General features: G+C 34.8%; 2 protein-coding genes across 3 annotated transcripts; one reads left to right on the plus strand and one right to left on the minus strand.

Annotated features, from left to right (window-relative positions):
* Nucleotides 1-9242: 9242 nt before the first annotated feature.
* LOC131629037 (uncharacterized) lies at nucleotides 9243-10451 on the minus strand. The gene is made up of 4 exons (XM_058899836.1): nucleotides 10343-10451; nucleotides 9922-10064; nucleotides 9578-9831; nucleotides 9243-9513 (listed from the first exon to the last, which is right to left on the minus strand). Exons 1-4 carry the CDS (start codon nucleotides 10449-10451, stop codon nucleotides 9243-9245), a joined length of 777 nt encoding a protein of 258 aa, XP_058755819.1.
* A 6669-nt stretch (nucleotides 10452-17120) lies between these two features.
* LOC131629033 (phosphatidylinositol 4-phosphate 5-kinase 6-like) lies at nucleotides 17121-19144 on the plus strand. Of its 2 annotated transcripts, none has more exons than XM_058899831.1 (4): nucleotides 17121-17228; nucleotides 17546-17591; nucleotides 17685-18743; nucleotides 18884-19144. In XM_058899831.1, the coding sequence occupies exons 2-4, from the start codon at nucleotides 17575-17577 to the stop codon at nucleotides 18915-18917; spliced, it is 1110 nt and encodes a 369-aa protein (XP_058755814.1). In that variant the 5' UTR covers nucleotides 17121-17228; nucleotides 17546-17574; the 3' UTR covers nucleotides 18918-19144. The 2 variants fall into 2 exon arrangements, with proteins under 2 accessions (XP_058755814.1, XP_058755815.1); XM_058899832.1 differs by lacking the exon at nucleotides 17121-17228 and adding an exon at nucleotides 17364-17384.
* Nucleotides 19145-24159: the final 5015 nt, after the last annotated feature.

Below are 24159 nucleotides of genomic sequence, written 5' to 3' on the forward strand. Positions count from 1 at the left end.
TGACAAAAAATTTCTTTTTGTTGACTTTCAAAATGACCTGTAATGTTTTGGCTTATATCTCTTATGCAGAACCATTTCTTGACCTTGGGCCCAACATCAAAGTTGTAGAGAATTTAATTTCCTTGAGAATGAGCTTTGGTTGGAATTTTTCTAATAAATTATGAGAGAGTTATGGTCGGTCAAAGTTTAGTTGACTTTTAGGTAAAAAACTCTAATTTTGCAATTTTGAGTTTTGTTGATTTCTGAACTTTTCTTGATGAATTATGATAAATCCTTGATCAATTGATGAATATTACTTCCAATGATTGATATTGACCAAAAATCTTGATTTTTGATTGCAGTTGACTTTTTTCGATGAACCGCGGTTTTGCGATCTTTCAATTAATCAAGGTCTTCTCCTCCATTAAATGACATGAATTGAATATAATGTTGATTTGAAGGTCTTTGAATCATGAGAGAATGATGAACCTCTTGTGGGTCTCAAAACCCTAATTTCTTCAGCTTTCTTTTGATCATTCTCCTGTTTTTTGACACACAAGCAACAAACTTTTTTTTTATATTTTTTTGTTAGTAAATAAAAATATGCATGATGATAAATGATAATGATAATGATCACGATACTTATAAAAATGATGGGATCTCAGAGGTCAAAAATTGGGGTGCAACAATCGTCAACATACACCTCGATCTCTTTATGAATCATACAATGAAAGAGAGTCACCATAACACGTTGATAAGTTGCACCGACATATTTGAGACTAAAAGGCATGACCTTATAAAAAAAGGTGCCCCAAGGGGTTGTGAAATTTATCTTCTCCATGTCTTCAGGAGCCATCTTTATTTTATTATAGCCAGAAAACCCATCCTTGAAGGAAAATTCTTAATATTGGGCCGTATTGTCAACCAACACATCAATATGAGGCAATGGGAAATCATCTTCCGGGCTTTCCTTATTCAGATCCCGATACTCTACGCACATGTGTACCTTCCCATATTTTTCAGGAATGGGCACGATGTTTGCAATCCATGGAGGATATTTACACATAGATAGGAACCCGTCATTGAGCTACTTTTTAACCAATTCTTTGATCTTCAAAGACATATCTAGTCGAGTTCTCTACGGTTTCTACTTTACGGGCGGACATTCTGGCTTGAGTGGCAACCTATGCATAACATATCAGTGTCCAAACCGGGCATATCTTCATACGACCAAGCGAAGATATCAACATACTCTGAAGTAATTCAATAAACCCCTTCTTTACTTAAGTTTGCAAGGTAACACCTATCTTGACTTCTTTCTTTACCTCTTTAATACCGAGGTTGATGATTTCTATGGCTTCTTAATGTGGCTGAATAAATTTCTCCTCTTGTCTTAATATTCTTGCCAATTCCTCAGGAACTTCACAATCTTCCCCACTATCTTCATAAGTGTGATCAATTGGATTCTCAATGATATTAAGGACTGGAACCATAACATTATCGTTTTTTATGGAATCTGAGACTGATCTACACGATTGATGACTCATGCTTTATTTTAGAATGTGAAATGAGGAAAGAAAGAAAGAAAACATTTCCATTTTTTTTTAAAAGATAAAAATAAAATGAAAAGACAGGGAATACAAATTGTATGCGAAAATGTGATTTTTATTCAATATTGAACAAAGATTAAAACATATGGGGACCCTTTCTACAAGCTGTCAATAAGCCTTGGGCAGAGCATAAGACTTATTTGAAATAGGAAATTACATGTCAAGGAAAACAAGTTTGGGGATATCCATGGCAATCCAGTTGTTGAGCTCCTTATCAGGTGCAATATGATAGACAAATCTAGAAACATCTTCACCGTCGTCTTCATCATCCACTGCAAGAACTTGTCCTTCTTTGCTAGTACCAACAACGGTGAACACCTTTGAAATTGGGGGAACCTGCTTTCCTTCGGGAATCAAATTAGCTTGAATGAAGGAGAAGGACTGATATTCAAAACCAAACCTGTCTCGCTTCTCAGGCACTTCAATCACATTTCCCCAACCATCAGGAGGAGTTCCAGCTTTCAAGAGGGCTTTAGCATCATTCAAGGTGGACAAGGGTGCTCCAGGCTTCTTCTTATCTCCCACAATAGGAAATCTGTCAACAAAAACAATCTCTAAAGCCTGAAAGAGAGTCTCATGCACTTCTCGTTCCACTTCCACATAACGGTAGATTGTCACATTATTAATCACCACATCCTCTTCTCCACTAATGACAATGAACTTGTCATCCACAATAAACTTCAGGATTTGGTGAAGAGTTGAGGTCACAGCTCCTGCCACATGGATCCAAGGACGACCTAAGAGACAAGTATAAGATGGACGAATATCCATGACATACAATGAAAGATAAAAGGTGTGGGGACCATTCTTGACAGACAAATCAACTTCCAGCTCTATAGACCTCATGGAACCATCAAATGCTCGAACACTCATAGTACAAGGCCTCATCATCACCCATCCATATTCAGCTTAAACAAAGTAGTCTTGAGCATTCACATTAAGAGAGAATCCTATATCAACCAAATAATTTAAAAACTTGAAAAACAAACATAAAATTATAGCATTTCCAGTGTCATATTTTCAAGAATTTAATTACAATCCTCAAAACAAACACTCCTCTAATTTTTTTTAATGTAGTTTGTAGTTCTACTAATACAATAGTTTTGAAAATTTGTGTATTCTTTTTATTAAGGGTTCAATTTTTAAAATTAAAATAAAAAAATTCAATTTATTTGAGATGGTCCTAATTAAAGTATAATGGAATCTGTATATTAATTCAATTATATTGGAAATTAGAAAAGAAATATTTCATCTATCAATCTCCAAATAGTAAATTGTTCTATATAAATGGAAGAGTTCAAGATTTATGAATGTGGTAGGCTCTTTCCAAGTCCAGAAACAACTCCAATGTAAAACATAAAACGAAATAAACCAAAATAAAAATTAGTATGACAAATTTACCCAAAACACAAAATTCATTTCTACGTCAATAAATTCATACCAAGTTTTAGCACATTTTCAAGGAATAATTTGGATCTGTTTTTAACTATCAAACAAAAACATCAACATTACCAGCATTATCAACACATAAGCTAGAAATAAAATAACTCTATCTCTTTATCCTCACTCTTTTTGTTTTTTTGTTTTCCCGAATATTATTAGAAGACAAATGAAATGAAAACGAAGATTGTTTCAAATTTTGCTAAGTCTGTCAAATGAAATGAAAATGAAGATTGTTTCAATTTTGCAAACTTTGAAATATTGGGTGATGAAATTAAAATTAGGTTCATGTGTTTGTAAGAAGCTTTTTATTAAAGAGAACTGGTTTTAGATTTGAATATAGGTTAAATAATTGGTTTATAGATTTGGATAACGATGTGGGCTAATGGTGATTTTTTGTATGGCTGTTGTTCAAATGGACATAGAAATGGATATGGAGTTTATAGATTTGCAAGTGGAAGAGTATATGTTGGGACATGGAGTAAATATGGATTAAATATTCCTTATCAAGTAAGTTAAAATTCTACTATCCTTATCAAGTAAGTAGCAGTTTATATAATATTATGTTAAAATTATGCAATTCATATATTTCTCTTCAATGTTTAAAAAATAAGGTAAGATTATTTCTACAAATAGTTGATAAATACCAACTTGTCATCACATTTTAAAATAAATAAAAATATGTACAATTTTTTTTAAAAAAAATTAAAAAAAGTCTATAATGTCCGATATTTTTGAATTTAGTTAGGTACTGATGTCTTTAATTAATTAAATTATATAATTCAATGTCATCTCATTTTTTATTTTATTTTAAATAAATTAAAATTTTAAAATAAATTCTATGTCTGAAACTTGTTTGAAATTCATATTTTAAAACCCAGCCCATTCCATACTTTAAATCAGATTAAGATTGATTTATATCAAATTGATTTATGAAATCGACCTAATTAAAATATGGTCTGCAGTTTAAAACTGTAATATTTTATATTTATATTTAAACCAATTTTTTTTTTTTTTTTGGGGAAATGGTGTTAACATCTCAAACTCTTATTCCCATTTATGTTATAATAATTGATCTGGTTTAAATATTTTTGTTCCTCCAATTTCGGCTACTTTACAATTGTGTATTGAGCTGGATTCTCAGAGGTGTGGTTGTGAGCTGTGTTCATCTTGGGTTTTTTTTCACAAAAATTGCATGACTTTGTTTTCACGTTACTACTTATTATAAAGGATTATTATTGCACCAGTAATAAAGCATGTACCTTAGATTAGCCTATCACAGCAGTGGTCTCAGAACCAACAATGCAAAATAGCACTTTAATTTTCCATTTTTAGAAAATACAATTGATTATTATTGACCTCCTCTCACTTTAATTTTCCATTTTTAGAAAATAACACTTTATTTTTTTCTTTATTTTTTTTCTTAGACTAGGGGAGAGTTTGCAATAATAATATTTTTTAATAAGGTTAAATTATAGAAAAGAATACAGTACACAAAAATGAGGAGCTATACCAAAATCCACTCAATGAGAAACAAGATTAACAAAAATATTTGTACAACTATTTCCTTCTTTAAAAATATGATAAATAACAAAATTTCACTGAAATATTAAATAAATACAGTTAAGCAATAATATAAATGTAGAATATTTTACTATTTTTTTATGAGAACATAATTTCATTCAAGAAGAAAAAACTGAGACAAATACAAACACAGGGGACTCCATATTTGGAGATCCACCAATCCAGGTCCGAGACCCCACAGAACAAGCTAGTCTAGCTAGATTATGAGCATTCAAATTACAAGCTCTGCTGAGAAATATAAGTGAAGAAAAAGAAAACTACTTAAAAGAAACCTAACATCAACAACAATTGGTTCCAATACTGCATAATCTTGATTCAAGTTAATACTGTGGACCACCACCTTTGCATCAGACTGCACAACAATTCTCTCAAACTTAAGATCTTTTGCTAACATTAGTCCCCAACGAATGGTCATAATTTCTGCCACAACAATATCCACTGAAACATTTTCTTTTCTGCACGTAGCAAGATGACCGCCCTGTTGTGATCCTTAACAACGCACCCAAGCCTGTAATCCCCCTTCAAAACACTAGCATCCACTTGCAATAAATGAACATCTCGGTTGCTCGGAACATCTTTCACGGAATCAGCAGGATCCACTCCCTTAACAGTGTGCCATTTATTAAATTCCAACACAGAATTACACACTTCCTCCGCAATCCTCACCGCCGCTTGGTCCTTTGATTGATACAACTTAACATTCCTAGCCAGCCGCTTGGTCCTTTGATTGATACAACTTAACATTCCTAGCCAGCCGCTTGGTCCTTTGATTGATACAACTTAACATTCCTAGCCAGCCAGATCTTATAGGCCAGCGTGCTAAGCAATTGAGTGCTTAAAACATCACCACAATTGAGTGCTTAAACCAGTCCTTGAAATCCAAATCACTAGGAATCTAATAATTTTACTATTTGGAGATTGATAGATGAAATATTTCTTTTTATTTTTCAATATAATTGAATTAATATCCATATTCCATTATACTTTAATTAGGTCGTCTCAAATAAATTTATTTATTTTTTTAATTTTAAAAGTTGAACCATTAATAAAAAGAATATACAAAATTTCAAAAGTCTTTATTTATCTATTTATTAAATTGCAAATTACATTTAAAAGAACTAGTAAATAACATCAATACCATTGAAAAGACTTCTATAAATAAGAATATCAACATTTAATTAATATTTATTAATCTTTAAAAATTATGGTTGTCTACCATAAAGAGGGAAACACATCCACAAAAAGTCTCGACCATCCTATGTTAGGGTTTTGATATTTAAAAAATGGAAGTATTCCAATTGAGGCATTTCCCCTCGTGATCATCGCCATAGTTGGGAAGTTTGACATGTCTCGGATCCTTATTGATGGCGACAACTCTTATGATAGTATGCACTCAAAGCTATTTGAGAAGATGGACCTAGACTAAAGCAAATTATTGGCATATGAAGGCTCATGCCTCCAAGCGTTCAACTGGACTACAACCTGTGAGTGCAATATTCTCTCTTAGATGTATTGAATGATGTCAAAACTAGAAAATATGTAGTATTTGTACATTGGATCTTATCTTTCTATGTCTAGGTTGCATTTTCATCTAAGGACACTTATATAACAAGTCAAAACCATTTGGACAAGTCAAAATATGAATTTTTATGAAAAAAACACGTTTGGAGTCGACACATCCTTGTTAGGAGTTGACTCCGTCTAAATAAAAATGAAAACAAAAGTCTCTGCTACAAATGGGTCGATATGCTGACATCTGGAGTCGACACACAACACGAATAGGTCGACTCCCTCGAGCTGTAGGTCGAATCTCACTGAAAGATATTTTGAATTATAATACCTGTCCATGATTAAGGGTGGCAAAATGGATTGCCCGCCCCGTCTTAAGCTCGCTAAAAAAGACGGGGTGAGTAAGCCCGCAAAGTCGAAATAATGGACATAAAAATCAAGCCCTCCCCGCTAAGGTGGCGGGTTGGCGGGAGGCGGGCTTGCCCGCCTAATTTTTTTAAAATTTATTTTCTTCATTTTTTAAAAGATTAATAGGCTTTTTTTACCTTTCAATAAAAATTTTCACTTATTTTTTTGAACAATATTTTTATAAACCATATTTTAAACAAATTTTACTTAAAAAAATGTTGCATATATTCACAAATAAATGTATAAATTAAACTATCAGGAATTGGAATTACTAGAATTAACTAAAAAAGGGCAACTTAAGGCAGAATAAGCTGAACATACAGGTGAGACAAGCTTTGGCGGGCGGCAGGTTATGGCGGGGCGAGCATTGGCGGGGTGGGCTTTGGTGGGCGGCGTGCCCTAAAATCCTAACCCAACCCACAATTTTATGGCGGTTGGGCGGGACGGCCCGAAGGTCCGTGACCCGTTTTGCCACCCTATCCAGGATGAGTCAATACACTGGGCTTATAAGTTGACACACATCAAGAATGGATCGACTCTGTCGAGTTGTGGGTCAAATCCCCTTGTAGCTATTTTACTTCAATTCTTTTATGTCCATTTGGAGTCGACTCCCTATGCAAATGGGTCAATTCCTCGTGTCTAAAACTTTAATTTTGCAGCCTGATTTTTTCCTGTTACTACTTTTACACACAGACACACACCAATACACCATATATATAGGCATTCATGCATCATTTCTAAATGATTCAAGCCAAAAATACACAAAGATATTTTCGTCATATTCATCCCCTCTCATTGCATTCACACAACAACTACACATAGTCATTTTGTGGTGTGATCTTGAAATAGTTTGATAAGGTCCAATTAGGTTTGTTGTAATCAATTAGGTTTAAAATTCTTTGGGGGTTTCAAGATAAATCCAGTTGGATTTTTCCTCAAATATCAATGATTGATTTGGGAGTTTTATACAAGATTTTGCAATAGTATTCAACCAAGTGAAAACTTCGAAGAAAGACTTTTCTGTCAATGGATTAGGGGTAAAGGAGGATCATTGGTAATCTTGGGTCACAATAGTTCGCAATTTGGATTCATCCGAGTGAAAGCTTTGAAGAAAAGGGTTATGCCAAAGGAGTAACTGTAATCAAAGGATCAAATTAGAAGTATTGAGTTACTTGATCGAGCTTAAGATCAAGGGAAGAAAATAAAATATGATCACCATCAAGCATAAAGTTTGGAGGGTTGAATTGATATTTATCTCTTGTAAACAACAATTTGCAAAAGTTAATTTTTATTATCTCAATTTCGTTTGAAATTAGGGGCGCACGCACCCATAGCAAGGTTGATTGGGGATTTGCCTAACCAAATCATTCTCTCTCTCATTGCAAATTGTGAATCCAGTAATTGTGTAATCAATACATTGATATAACTTCTTTGTCAATAATATTTCAAACTATTTTTGTTGAGTTGATTGTAATCTATAAGATTGCAATTGATTTTTCATATCAACAAAATCAAATAAAAATATGATTAGAATTGATTGCACACCAAGAAATTGACATATTGCTTAAGTCATGATTTTGTTTAATATTTCATTGGAAATTGATTATCATTGTGAGATTTTACTCAAAGTTAATTTGTTAAAAGTATATTGATTAATTTTCCCATGAATCGAATACGTTTGTTACGATTTAAACACATATATGATCTTTTCGGTAATGGTCCGGGATAGACGAATGTCAATCCGGAATTGCTTCTGTTTGTCATAGTTAAACATAATTTTAAACAATTTTTTAATAAGAAAATTTCATTAGCGAACTATTCACCCCTCTAGATCGTTGGCTATCATCTAACACAATCGGCGTTATGAGATATATGGAATTAATAGTTTCCGTTCGTAGTAGAGAAGAAATTCAGACAATAAATTCTCAATTTCTTGTTGTTTCTTGCATGAGCGTATACAATCGCATCTTCGGATAACCTTTTGCGTCCATGTTAGATGATGCGCCTCACCAGTCCATCTCAAAATTTAATATCATAACCTGCAATGGAAACCGACCGCCATCAATGCTGATTTTAAAGGAGCAAAATATACTAAATCTCCAAAAATATCATGGAGAAGGCATGTCAATGGAGCTCATTATCATGTCTCTCATCAGACAACTCAATAGGATGATCATCCCCCCTTGAAAAATTGGCTGAAATGGGCATAATAAATGCCATATTTCTTGTAACTATCCTTGCCCAGTAAACTCTCACCAACAGTAACCGACAACTATCATACGAAGATTTAACATGCCACCCCTCTACTTATACATGGCATCCCCCCAAAAGTGGTGAAGTTACGAAAATGACCATAAAAAATACGAGAAATTATAAAATTTACCATCTGATATCGGAAATTTTATGTTTATACCGGAAATTCTGAATAGTTTACCATGAGTTACCCGTAAAAAATGACGTTTATCGGAAATTTGAAATTTACGGTACCAAAAATTCAAATTTCTGGTAGTGAACCGTAAGTTTTAAAATTTACGTTACCAGAAATTTCAACATTTTCGGTAATACTGAACCAAATTATTTTTTCCAATTTTTCAAGTTTTCTAATTGTTTTTCTTTGTTATTATACTACATGGATAAATAATGAATTAAAAAAAAACTAGTCGTCTATTAAAATATCAAATGTCATACAAACGATACATATAAAAAATACAATCAGGAATGACACAATTCCTCCCAATATTTGAAACGACCCGCATAAGCCGATTCCCATGCTTTTGCATCATCACTACAATTTTGTCTCCAACGAGGAGTGACGGGAGGCAATGGGCAATCGGGTTTCAACTTGATTTGTACCCAATGATTATTGTTCACAAAAACAATAGCAATAATCGTATGTCGACTTGTGTACATGGGTGGAGCAATGAGAAGTGGGAAAAATGTGTTATTCAATTTCATGGAAAGGGAAACAAAAACGACACTATATCTAGATGCAATAGGGTAACCCATATAAAGAATCGACATCCGTTTATATTAAAAAAATATAATACCTGTTAGTCGCTGTGTTCCCTAAGTGGGTGACTTTATTAGTCCATGCAGCAACAAATCTTTCCTTATATGGTACTAGCCATGTTTCATTAACATACTTCACAAATGCCGGAATATCACCACAAACACTTTCGAAGTGCTTTAAGTGTACATCATATTCATCTTCTATGTTTGAATACATGATGTTGTTCCATTGATCCATGACATGTTCCTGTCTTTCTGATTTCACATAGTCATTGCACTTCATGCTCACGTTCTTGGAAATATGGAACGTACACAACAGATGCGTTGTCTTTGGAAACACCGAATAACTATCATTCATTAATGCAATTTCTCAGTCCATTACCACAACATCAGGAAGAAATTTGTCCCACGTAAACAACTCTTTCAGCTTCTCCAGCGCCCATGTGAAGTTCTCTTCCCTTTCATGTTCCAAGTAAGCAAACACAACTGAAAATGTCAACTTTGTTGATGTAACACCAACAATCTCTAATAGTGGTATCCGGTACATGCATGATTAAAAGGCACGTAAGACAACCAGATAAATCAACATATATTTGTATGAGAGAAGTTGAATTCTTACCTATTTGTCTTGTATGTACAATCAAAAATCAACACCAGAGGAAACATGTGCAGCAACTTCATAGAGTCAGGATGTGTCAAGAAGATATCAGCCACCACTTCAGAGTTCTTTCTGTTTCTAGTCCAACACATGTATTTCTCTTGGTGTATAAGGTTCAATAACATTTACATTTCTGTCATTTTACCTCTCTTGCTCAATCTGTATGTTGCTCTAGCTCTATATACCTGGGTAATAGTAGTGAGGTTTTCAGGGTCTTTATCTTTCAATGCTGAAATGATGTACTTTGGTGCCATATTATACTTGGTCATGTCATTCACAAACTTCTTCATCATCTTTTAGAAGTCCCAATATGTCATGGTCTTCCAACCCCATATCTAATCTATGATGATGCATCCCGCATTTAACCATCACCTTCCAACCTACACCGCTTGGAACAGATCGCAGCCTAAAGGGGCATTTAATCCTCATAATATAAATACCACCATTGGTCTTCGCATATTAATTTTTTTTGTAATTGCCACCTCTCTCACATCCCATTATCAGTTTATCCTTCCTTCCCCAGCTTCCATTAGCAGAATCAGAACAAATGGTAACAACGACAATACCATGATTTTTACCAACTGACCGCGCATTCTAAACCTTGCGATTTTACCAACTGTTGCACATCTATTTTGCACATTTTGTTGTAACAACGACATACCATGTCTGTGGTGAAATACTGCGTAAGATCAGTACATGATTCCGTAGGAGAAGTTGAAGCTGCCGCTTCTGGACCACAAATATATAAAACATTTTCTGCAGACATACTGGAAATTTGGCAATAACTAAAATTTCCGGTATTACGGAAATTTGAAATTTCCGGTATGGGTGGAATCTACCAGAAATTTTGGAAATTTCTGGTTAATTTATTAAAATTCTCTAATAAGGCCGGAAATTTGAAATTTCCTATTTATCGCCACCGTAAATTTTGAAATTTAAGGTTTATGGCTACCGGAAATTTTGAATTATCAAATAATTTCCGGTATACGATAAAAAAGGGGTACTGGAATTTTTGATTGAACTACCGAAAATTTCATTTTGCGGAAAAGTAATTTTTTAGAAAAAAGGTAAAATTTAAAAGTAAATAATTTTAGGAGTATTATGAGAATATTTAAAATTTGAGGGTGGCATGTATAATATAGGAGTGGCATGTTAAATCGTTCTATCATTAAGACAGACAGACAACATGGTACTTTAATGAGTTTGGTGAATTGATGAATGGTGTGAAGAGAAAAGTCAAGTTATAACCATTATTTGAGCTTATACATAAACTTATTTTCCATATTTGATGCAACAAAGTGAATGCAACAAGTCAAAGCTGGCTTCACTGTATTTTGACAAGCTACGCACTATTGTGATAAATTAAGTGTGAAACAGTATATTTAAAAATGTGAAAAAACTATAAATTAAGTGTGAAAAAACTATAAATTAAGTGTGAAAGGATATTTAACTTTAAAATATTTAATCAGTAAATTTCTTTTTGAAAATGTATATTTGAAACTTGCTTGAAATCCATATTTTAAAACCCTGCACAGATGTTAATAAAATAACTAAACCAGTCCATTAAAACTGTTAGTAGTTGATTAGTTGATAGTTGATAAAAGATAGTTTTAGAGAGTTGTTTAGAAAGAAGGCTATTTCATTGATTTCTTGGATGATGAATTACAAGATAGCAATTGCCTATTTATAGGCTCAAGTCACCAACCTCTCAATGGTGGTGAATATTTCTACATCTCTTTAGTTCTTTCTAGAATTCTCATGATAGATTAGTATCATGATGATTCTAGGTTGTTCTATATTCTACATACACTTACAATTCTAGATTGATCTACCATATCCATTCACACTATAGTTCTAGATTATTCTACCATATTCTTATACACTATAATTCTAGGATATTCTACCATTTTCATACATATTATAGTTCTAGGATATTCTACCATTTTCATACATATTATTTTTAGAATATTCTAGAAATTTGTAGCAATTTCAACACTCCTCCTTGATGCAAATTTCTATGACTCCAAGCATAGCGCGTAGCTCTTCAAATCTTGGTCTCGGCAACGCTTTTGTGAATATGTCTGCAATTTGATCTTCTGTCCTGCAGTACTCGAGTTTGATCTCTTTATTTGCTTCAGCTTCTCTGATAAAGTGATACTTTATTGCTATGTGTTTTGTTCTGCTGTGATGCACTGGATTTTTTGCCATTGCAATTGCTGATTTGTTGTCACAATTGATCTTAGTAGGCTCATCTTGTTTTTCTCCCATGTCTTCAAGTATCCTGCGAAGCCATATAGCTTGACTCGTTGCTTCAGCAGCTGCCACGTACTCTGCTTCTGCTGTTGATTGTGCAACCGTAGCTTGCTTCTTTGAGGCCCAAGAAAATATTCCTGATCCTAGAGAGAAAGCATAGCCAGAGGTGCTCTTCATGTCATCTAGCGAACCTGCCCAATCACTATCGGTGTAGCCAAGTAATCCTGAGTTGGTTTCGGTAGTGTACCATATACCGAACTCTCTTGTTCCTTGAAGATACCTCAAAATTCTTTTTCCTGCTCCAAAGTGTATTTGACTTGGGCTTTGCATGAATCTTGATAGAAGACTTGTAGCATACATTATATCTGGTCGTGTAGCTGTTAAATATAGGAGACTTCCAATTAGACTTCTGTATTTAGATGCATCAGCTTCTGGTGCTCCATCATTCTTCTGTAGTTTCTCATTTGTTATGAGTGGAGTAGCGACAGGTTTGCAACCGTACATCTTGAATTTCTTAAGTAAGCCTTCTGTGTATTTCTTTTGCGAGATGAATATCCCTTCATTTCTTTGACTTACTTCTATACCGAGGAAGTAACTCATCAAACCAAGGTCGGTCATCTCAAAGGTCTTCATCATGTCTTCTTTAAACTCCATCATCATCTTAGTATTGTTTCCCGTGTAGATAAGGTCATCAACATATAGAGAGAGTAAGAGAGTGCACTGACCTTGGGACTTGATGTAAAGTGTAGGCTCACTCTTGCTCCTCCTGAATCCTCGATCCATGAAATATTGATCGATTCTGCTATACCATGCTCGAGGTGCTTGCTTCAAACCGTAGAGTGCTTTTCTTAGTCTTAACACTTTGCTTTCTTCACCTTCAGATATGAATCCTCGTGGCTGCTCCACATAGATCTCTTCTTCAAGTACGCCATTAAGGAAGGCAGATTTGACATCTAGTTGATGGATACTCCATCCTTTTTGTGCCGCAAGAGCTATTAGAGCTCTTATGGTATCAAGACGAGCTACTGGTGCAAATGTCTCATTGTAGTCAATCCCAGGTTGTTGTGAGTAACCCTTAGCTACTAGCCTCGCCTTGTGTTTCTGTATGGTGCCATCAGGGTTGAGCTTTGTCTTATAGACCCACTTAACCCCAATGATATCTTTTCCATGGGGACGATTTACTAACTCCCATGTGTTGTTTTTCTCGATCATCTTTATCTCTTCTTCCATTGCCTTGACCCATACTTCCTGCTTTGACGCTTCTTCAAAACTTCCAGGTTCAAGTATGGCCATGTTACAGGTTTCATATATGTCCACCAAGGATCTTACTCGTCTTGGAGTAGACTCTGGTGATGATAGTTCTTGTTCTTGTTGTTGTGGTGGAGGCGAAAGAGATTCACCTGATTCTTCTTCCTCAGGTTCTTCATCCTCAGGTTCTTCATCCTCAGGTTCTTCTTGAGGTAGTTGAGCTGGTATAAGGATGTTCTTCTCCACTTTTTCTTCATCCCAATTCCAAGAAGCATTCTCATCAACTTCAACATCTCGACTGATGATGAGTTTTTTAGTTTGCAAGTTGTAGACACGGTATCCCTTAGAGATTGTGCTATACCCCAGGAAGATACCTCGTATAGTCTTGTCTTCAAGCTTATGCCTCTTCACGTCTGGAATATGAATGTAGCATATAGATCCAAAGACCCTTAGGTGCTTTGCTGATGGCTTCTTCCCGCTCCAGGCTTCAATTGGAGTCTTATCTTGTACTGCCTTAGTTGGACATCTATTGAGTATGTAAACAGCAGTGTAGACCGCTTCAGCCCAGAATGTGTTAGGCATTCCCTTCTCCTTGAGCATCGATCTAGCCATCTCCATAACTGTGCGATTCTTCCTCTCGGACACACCATTTTGTTGAGGTGAATATGCGACTGTAAGTTGTCGCTCTATGCCTTCATCCGCGCAAAATCTGTCAAACTCGCGAGAGGTGTACTCTTTGCCGCGATCACTTCTTAGTACTTTTATCCGTTTTCCACTTTGATTTTCCGCAAGGGCCTTGAACTTTTTGAATACTCCAAAGACTTCTGATTTTTCTTTTAGGAAATAGACCCATGTCATTCTAGAGAAGTCGTCAATGAAGAGTATAAAGTACCTGTTGTTCTCATGTGATGGCGTCCTCATCGGTCCACATACGTCGGTATGTATCAGCTCCAACAGGTCTTTCGCTCTCCATGCTCCACTTGTTGAAAATGGAAATCGGTGTTGCTTACCAAGGAGACACCCTTCGCACACTTCATTGTTGTCCTTTATGCTTGGAAGATCTCTCATCATGTTCTTCTCATGTAACTGCTTCAAGGCATGTGTGTTGAAGTGGCCAAATCTTCGATGCCAGAGCCATGAATCATCAACTTGTACTTTCATGGCAATGTTAGTTGCATATTTTAAATTTAGCGGGAAGCTTCTATTGCTCTTATTCATCTTCACTTGGGCAATCTCGGCCCTTTTATTTTTGTTGTCTAATATTTTGCATACACCTCCTTCAAAGTGAAGTGTATAGCCTCTCTCCATCATTTGACCAATGCTTAAAAGATTTTCTTTTAGGCTGGGAACTAGTAAGACATCATGGATGAGTCGCGTACCTTTATCAGTCTCCACCATGACAGTGCCTTTTCCTTTTGATTCAACCACACTACCATTTCCCAGTCGGACTTTCACTTTGACAGACTCGTCGATGCTTTTGAAAATAGTCTCATCCTTGGCCATGTGATTGCTACATCCACTATCCAAGTACCAGCTTCCTCCTTTTTCTTTCATTGAGTCTTGAGTGGCATAAAACATACATTGTTCTTGATCACGCTCCTCTGCAATATTAGCTTGATGCCTATCTTTGTTGCGACAATTTTTCTCTATGTGTCCGAACTTCTTGCAATGGTTGCATTGTGGCATATTACGGTACCAACAATTTTTCTCTGCGTGGCCTGGTCTTTTGCATATATTGCATGGAGGATTTTTATCTGGCTTGTTCTTAAAGAAATTTCTAGAAGCTTCTCTTCTTCTAGAAGTTTCTCCATAACTCTTCTTTCCTTCATCTTCTTTATTTTGGGGCCGAAATTTGAGCTTTGATCGAAAGGCATTTTCAAGCGTATCTTCTTTATGCCTATTCAGTCTTTGCTCATATGCTTCAAGAGAGCCCACCAGTTCTGTCACTGATAGAGTGGACAAATCTTTGGTTTCCTCAATCGTTGTCACGATTGGGTCAAACTTTGGGGGCATAGTAATTAGAATTTTCTCAACAATTTTCTTGTCAAGAATATCATCCCCAAAAGCTCTCATTTGATTAACTATTTCTTTGACTTTAGAATAGTAATCTTTAACTGTCTCAAAATCCTTCATCTTCAATAGTTCAAAATCTCTTCTTAGAGATTGAAGTTTAACACCACGTACCTTATCACTTCCTTGAAACTCCTCCTTCAATGTGTTCCACGCATCTTTGGCAGTCTTAGCTCCCATAATTCTTGGAAAAATTGCATCAGTCACGGCTTGTTGCAAGGTAAACAACGCCTTTGAATTTTTCTGTTTATTTTTCTTCAACTCCTTTTCTTGAGTTGCATTAAGAGTTGAAGTATCCGCGGGAACAGTGAAGCCTTCTTCTACTATGTCCCATAAATCTTGAGATGAAAAATATGTTTCCATTTTAACACGCCAGAAATCATAATTTTCACCATTGAAAATAGGGACAGAAATAGATGATGATTGAGTGGTGTTATCCATAGCTTAGAAATTGTTTTTGAAGTGGGTTAATATTACAAAGGAAAATTTTGAAGTAGTTGGGAGGATTTTGGAATGTTAGGTAGGTAATATAACTACGCCCAATGTATGACCAAACGTAGCTCTGATGCCACTGTTAGTAGTTGATTAGTTGATAGTTGATAAAAGATAGTTTTAGAGAGTTGTTTAGAAAGAAGGCTATTTCATTGATTTCTTGGATGATGAATTACAAGATAGCAATTGCCTATTTATAGGCTCAAGTCACCAACCTCTCAATGGTGGTGAATATTTCTACATCTCTTTAGTTCTTTCTAGAATTCTCATGATAGATTAGTATCATGATGATTCTAGGTTGTTCTATATTCTACATACACTTACAATTCTAGATTGATCTACCATATCCATTCACACTATAGTTCTAGATTATTCTACCATATTCTTATACACTATAATTCTAGGATATTCTACCATTTTCATACATATTATAGTTCTAGGATATTCTACCATTTTCATACATATTATTTTTAGAATATTCTAGAAATTTGTAGCAATTTCAACAAAAACACATTTAAAACACATTTTTATAAAGTAAACTGTGTGGAGTGTTTGGATGCGGCGTAATGCGATCATTTTTAAGAATGAGTCTTAGTTTTACGGTTTGTATGTTGGAGATCATTTTCAATTTTTGAAAGTGGTTATTTTCTAGTCATAAACTTGTGAGTAGTTGTAACTTTTATATTTGAAATATTTTACCTCTCACTTGTTTTGAGTAGTAGAAGTTTTCTGTTTTATATTCGGACGAGTATCCTTTATACTCCCTTTATAATTCCATTGCCTATTGAAAAAAAAATAAATGTATGTATTTACTGAAATTAGTAATAATGTGGCATTTTATGTAAATACACAGTGTGAATATCTTGTTTCCTAAATTATAAGACCTAAATTATGATTATAAATACAAGATGTAGAGAGTGATAGAAAGCGTAGAAAATCCGGAGGAGAAAAGAATATCACAAAAATTGGTATACCAGTTTTCTTTATTTATTTCTTATTAGTCTGCAACGTAAGCATGATTTTTAGTTTAATTTGATTATTTTTAATAGTAACAGTAACAACACTATTTTCTCCATTTTTGAAGAAATTAAAGCTTACAGAGTGAAACAATAATGAAAGAAAAAGTAAAATCTCACACTTTTAATTTTTTTTTGACTTCTTCGTTAATTTTTGATGTACATTTGTTTTAAAAGTAAAAATGTTATGATATGATGCTCATGAATATTATTCATAATTATATTTCTTTGGTTGAATTTTGAGACTATTTATTTATAATGTTTCTCAGAATACTCTGTTGGTGAAACTTTGCAAATCATGGAAAACAGTGGAAGGTAATATTCATAAAAAACCAGTTATTCTCTGTCTGATTCACTCTGTTTAGTAGTTATGCTTTTGCCTGATTCCTGGTTTCTTGTAAATTGTAGTTTTAAAGAGAAATCGTTTTTGAATGGGGTCTACTTCGGTGAATTCAAGAGTAAACTTTTCCATGGCAAGGGAAAGTATACATGGTCCAATGGAACAATATATGAGGGTGATTGGGTTGATGGAAAGAGAACCGGAAAAGGGCGGATCATTTGGCCATGCGGAAAAAAGTATAAGGGTGGTAACGGCCCTGTGATGGGTAAGAATAGAAATATCTACATTGGAAATTGGAAAAACAATCAAAGAGATGGAAGAGGGATTGTAAAGTGGGCTAGCGGTGAAGTTTTAGAAGGTTGTTGGTCGAATGGACTCTTGAGGTCTGGAGTTTATAGACTTGCAAATGGTGATGTCTATACCGGTGACTTCAAGGGTAGCATTTTCCATGAAAAAGGAGAGAGTGCATGGTCGAATGATGAAATAATATATGAGGGTGATTGGGTTAATGGAAAAATGACCGGAAAAGGATTGGCGATATGGCCATCAGGAACAAATTATGAGAGAAAGGTCTCTAAGAATTATTCTCATGGTAATGGCACATACACTTGGAAGGATGGAAGTATTTACTTTGGAAATTGGAAAAACAGTAAAATAGATGGAAAAGGGGTTATGAAGTGGGCTAATGGTGATGTTTTCGAAGGTTGCTGGTCAAAAGGACTAAGACATGGATCTGGAGTTTATAGATTTGCAAAAGGGGATGTCTGCAATGGTAACTTCAAAAGTAAATTTCTTCATGGTAAAGGAAAGTACACATGTTCAAATGGAACAATATATAAGGGATATTGGGATGATGGAACAATGACAGAGAAAATACCGGATCTTGAGAATCTTGTTGGAGATTGCATGTTATTGCATATTTGTAATAAAGGTGAGTCGGACGCTGGTTTGAGTTGTTTGGTTACCAAAGGGAAAAATATACAAGGAGTTATGATTGTTGAGAGAATTGAGCAGTATTCAGAAATATCCAAACTAAGTGAGATGCAAGGAAAGAAGAGTTCAAGTATATCCACATTTTTCAAGATTATCAAAGCTAAGCTGGGGCGTAATTTGCAACTTCGCATCAGGTAAATTAAATTATTTGATCGATATTTCTTTGACACATAATTTTTCGAGATGTATATGATTGATAAAGATGCGGCAGCAAAATGCATACCGTTTTGAGGACATTTGTTTCCATGTTCATGTGCTATATTTTCCTATGCAGAGATCATGGTCATGTACTTAACACACACTACTGAATAACATGATGATGATGAATGATGATGATGAGGGGAGGAGCAGTTGGTACTGGTGGGTTTAACTTCATGAGGAGGAGTTTATATAGCATATAGTTGTTTTTACAGTCATTTATGTGTTGTTCTTATATCAAATTGAATTTTAGATATATAATATGCAATTTCTAATTTGGAATTTCACTATTCACTAGTATTAATTCTCAAAAGATCTCAACTTGTTAAGTGTGGATTATACAATATATTACATCAGTATTAATTTTCCAACAAGAATCCGGTCTGTTGATAATTTCGCACTGAATCAGATTAAATAGCTTATTTCGTTGAAACAGTTAAAGATGGGTTTAGATCAAACGGATTCATGTGAAATCGAACCGATAAAAAGATGGTTTGCAGTTTAAACTGTAATTTATTATTTTTATATTTAAACCAATTTTTTGTGGAAATGGTGTTAATTTGTCAAACTCTTGTTACCATTTATGTTCTATTAATTGATCTGCTTTAAATATATTTGTTCCTCCAATTTCTGCTACTTTACAATTGTGAGCTGTGTTATTATTGTTTCATAAAAATTGCATATGACTTTGTTTTCACGTAACTACCAATATTATAAAGGAGTAATAATGACAATACAATTGATTATTGACCTCTTCTCACTTTCATTTTCCATTTTTGGAAAATAACACTCTATTTTCTTTTACTAAGGGGAGATTTTGCAATATGAACATTAAGAAAAGCCATTGGATTTTGATGTTTTTGTTTGATAGTTGAAAGCAGATCTCAATTATTCCTCCAAAATATGCCAACACTGATATGAATTAATTGAAGTAGAAATGAATTTTATCTTTTGGATAAATTTATCATAATAATTTTTATTTTGGTTTATTTGGTTTTAAGTTGTATATTGGAGTTGTTTTATAAATCTTGGACCTTTCAATTTATATAGAACAATTTACTATTTGGAGATTGATAGATGAAATATTTCTTTTTAGTTTCCAATATAATTGAATTAAGAATTTAATTGGAATACATTAAACACTCAGTTAAACATAACCATTAATTTAGGAAATTTCTCTATACATCTATATAGGGTGAAAAAAAAACCTGAAAACTCCAAAATACCCTTCGGATATGCATCTTCGAAAACACTCATTTTCAATTATTTCAGATATGCATATCTGAAATAATCTTTCTTTGAACTTTTCTCATTTAAACGTTGGATTTAAAATGTTAGATATTTTTTCGGATATGCATACCCGAAAAAACCCTTCATATACATTTTTCCCTCCTTCAATACTATTTCATTCTTTTTCTTTCACACAAAACCAAAACCCTCTCCAAACCCACCTACATTTTGAATCAATTTTTCGTCTCCAAACTAAATTTCAAGTGGTTCATCATATCAAGGAGAGCATAGAAAACTACAATTTGAGGTAACCTTTTATCATTCCATCTTTCATTTCACTACATTGGGTTTGATTTATTGAAGAAGAAACTGCGTGACTTCAGATATGCATTTCCGAAATCCACCAAACTTATTTCGGAAGTGCATATCCGAAATAAAGTCTGTTACAGATTTCAAAAAAAAGTTTTGACAGTTTATATGTTTTTAATGCATGTTAGGTATGGTGCATTCCAACAACATTTCCAGAGATGATTTAGAAGTACCGGAAGAGGTCAACGAAGATGCTAAGCCTAAAGATGTGATTAACAATGTCAAAACGATTGTCGTTGCGGTGGATGTTCGACTTGAATTTACAAATGAAATGACTTTTACTTGTCGTGAACGTTTGCTTGAGTGGGTTTAAAATGAAGCTAGTAAACTTGGATTTGACTTTGTGAAAGCAAGGTTCGACCATGACACTAGTAGAAGGCAAAAATTTGTTGTGATGCAATACGAGAGGGGTGGGAAATATGTTCCAACAAATCGGAAGTTAAAACATGATGACACAGGATCGAGAAAATGTGTGTGTCTGTTTAGGTTGCTCGTATCTTGTAGGATTTTGGTTTGTTGCGTTTTAGCGTCATTTGCGGACTTCATATTCACGCATTGGAAACCAAGCTACACGGGCATCCAATTATGTGTCGGCGAAATCGCGAAGAGAATGATGCTATTTCAGAATTATCGATAATCAAAGTTGCCCCGAGAAACATACTTGCCGATTTGAAGCTTGAAAGACTAGATAATGTTTCAAGTATCAAGCAAGTATACAATGAACGTTACAAACATAACATCGGGAAAATAGGTTCGAGGTCAGAAATGCAACAACTTTTGAAACTTTTGGGTGATAACCAATACGTTTCAACGTACAGAGCTTGTGAGGACAACGTTACCATTCGTGACATATTTTGGACTCATCCCGAAAATATTAACTTGTTCAACATATTTCCAATTGTCCTTATAATTGATTCGACGTGAAAGACCAACAAGCATAGGCTTCCGCTTCTAGAAATTGTTGGTGTGACCTTTACAAACATGACATTTTCGGTTGGATTCACTTTTTTGGAATGTGAGAAAGAAGATAACGTTACATGGACTTTGGGAATTAGCAAGACTTTATTGGTTGATCCAAAAAATATGCCCAGTGTCACCGTTACCGACCGAGATAATGCTCTTATGAATGCGGTCGGTACCGTCTTTCTGACATCAACCGCAATACTTTATCGGTATCATATAACAAAAAACAAAAAATGTAAGGTCTAAACTCAAACTCGCGGTTTGCACGAAAGAGAAAAAGGATGAAAATAGAAACATAATCAAACCCGGTGTTGTGGTCGAGAAGTTAATGGATTCATGGACGAATATTTTAAATTTATGTTCCGAAGAGTTGTATACCGAGAATGTGGTGCACTTCCGGACATTGTGTGTCGGATATCCCAATTTTCTTAATTACGTTGAATCTAGTATCCTTGAAAAAGTAAAAGAGAAATTTATTTGTGCTTGGACGGACCGAGTTAGACATTTGGGTTGCACAACATCCAACCGAGTTGAATCCACACATGCGGCGTTGAAGAAATAGTTGGGTGATAGCAAGGGGGATTTTTGTAGGGGATGGGACACGTTGAACCAAATGCTTCAAAATCAACATAATGAAATTCAAAAATCATTTGGTCAGGGAAAGACGGTTGCGAAACACTGGTTTATGGGAAAAACTCTCTACTCACAATTGATTTTCAACATATCCCGGGCGGAATTGTATTTTATTTTTCATGAAGCAAAGCGGGCGGATACAACGGGTCCGGATAGTTCGAAGTCTGGGTGTACAATTAGGAAAACTTAAGGGCTTCCATGTGCTTTTCTAATTTCTAAAAAGATGAAATTGAATTCCCCGATACGTATGGATGAAGTAATCGATCATTAGAAAAAACTCCGTTTTGATGATTACGAACCGACAAAAGAGGGTGAGTCCAATATAACCATCACCACCAAGTTGGAAGAGATTATGGATAAATTTTATAAAGTGGATGACACCATGAAATTGCACATAAAAGAACAATTGTGAAAAGTCACGTTTCCGGAAACAACCGATTTGAAACCTCCATCTTAACCGGTTAAAACCAAGGGTGCGCCTAAGAAAACGAAAAGTACCCAAGATGACACATCAACTAAACAGACTCCTTCTTATCATGAACATGTTGATTCGTTGATCCTAGATTTACCTACACCAAAATCCAAGTGTAGTGCTAACAAGGGAGCGCGCATTTCCAAATTGCCTCGGACACCTCTGATTAAAAAACCACCGATGATCTACATTGATGAGATGCCTCTATTTATGCATAAACATATTGCAAATATATTTGATTTGGAGACCGATGGTAATTGTGGGTATCGAGCCGTTGCGGGTTTACTTGGTAAAGGAGAAGAGAATCACACTGTTATTCGCAAAACACTTATTTCAGAGTTGACTTCGCATAGGGACCTCTACACCCGACTTTATGAGAATAAAGAACATTTTGATAAAATTCATGATGCGATTGTTCCATCTGTTACCGCTCACGCACCAGTTTCAAAGTGGATGTCATTCCCTAAGATGGGCCATCTTATAGCAAGTGAGTACAACCGGGTGTGTGTCGATTTGACGAGATTTGAATTTTCAAAGACATTTTTTCCACTTCATAGTCGCTCACCTTTAGACGCGTCTGGTTGCATCATTTGTATCGGGTATCTATGATTGCGCCACTTTGTTTAAGTTTTTTTGAAACCAGGCTGTCCTATTCCGTCTACGTCGTGTGAGTGGACGACACATCATACAAAAGAGGCGGACACTTGGCCAGATTCTTTTCTGAAAGAATGGTTGAGTTCAAAGAAATGATGAAGCAATAGAGTGAAGAAAATAGGGATAAGTCGAAGGTTTTACCAATTTTAGAATTAAGCGGAGAGGATTCGTTCAACGCTTTTTAGATTTTCGAATCATTTTTTGTATGTATTGACCAGGTGTGTGTAATTTTTTGTATGTATTATCGCAATGAATGTAAAACTAATACGATTAAGTACATATAATATATATATATATGTGTGTTTAATGATGTTTCGTTTATTCTTACTGTTTAAGTCATTGTAATTAGTTTGATGCTGAATCTGCACAAAAACAGACTGGTGTGATTCAATTTCTAGATAATTCGGATATGAATTTCCGAAATTTTTAAGCTTCAGGGCTTATTTCGGATAAGCATATCCGAAACATCCACTGATTGGAAGATAAGATTTCTTGGGTCCATATTCATCCAAAAAGTCTATGAATAATCTCAAACCTACCCTCACCTTGCCTTTGTTTACTTCAGCAGTGGTAACCCGATACCACTTCAATTTAGGTTCTCGCGCGACACGCCATTCGCGGAGTTGATTTCGAAACCGAACTCTCTCTTGCAATATCCAGAAAATCGGAAGGAGGTCAAGCTTCAACGTCGTTCACCTTCACTTAACGCCGAAGGAAACGTCAAGTTCACCCCATTTAAGCTCAAGAACAACGAAGATTTAAAGGTTATGAGGACAACTTTCAGTCGATATTCTTGGAAGAGTCCAATCAAGTTTGATGCGAAACTTCAAAAAGATTGGGATAAGATGTAACACCCCAAATCTACCCGACGAATATTTAATAAAATCAGAGTGCGGAAATTCAACATACAATTGGGATGTCACATTCAACGTAAAACAACAAACAACTTAATCACATATATCTTAGATACATAGCACATAACTCGGATGAACCGATAAAACCTGTTTACTCTTTTAAAAAATAAAACAACT

The sequence above is a fragment of the Vicia villosa genome, unplaced genomic scaffold (genome assembly GCF_029867415.1).
Source record: "Vicia villosa cultivar HV-30 ecotype Madison, WI unplaced genomic scaffold, Vvil1.0 ctg.000505F_1_1, whole genome shotgun sequence".
In the NCBI taxonomy this organism is placed as follows: domain Eukaryota; kingdom Viridiplantae; phylum Streptophyta; class Magnoliopsida; order Fabales; family Fabaceae; genus Vicia; species Vicia villosa.

Coding starts and splice junctions, on each gene's coding strand:
- LOC131629037 (XM_058899836.1), bottom strand. CDS start 10,451: ATGGCACCAAAGTACATCATTTCAGCATTGAAAGATAAAGACCCTGAA. Junction 9,832..9,921: donor AATTTCTTCCTGATGTTGTG/GTAATGGACTGA, acceptor CATATTTCCAAG/AACGTGAGCATGAAGTGCAA. Junction 9,514..9,577: donor GGGAACACAGCGACTAACAG/GTATTATATTTT, acceptor TATTGCATCTAG/ATATAGTGTCGTTTTTGTTT.
- LOC131629033 (XM_058899831.1), top strand. Junction 18,744..18,883: donor AATTTGCAACTTCGCATCAG/GTAAATTAAATT, acceptor TTTCCTATGCAG/AGATCATGGTCATGTACTTA.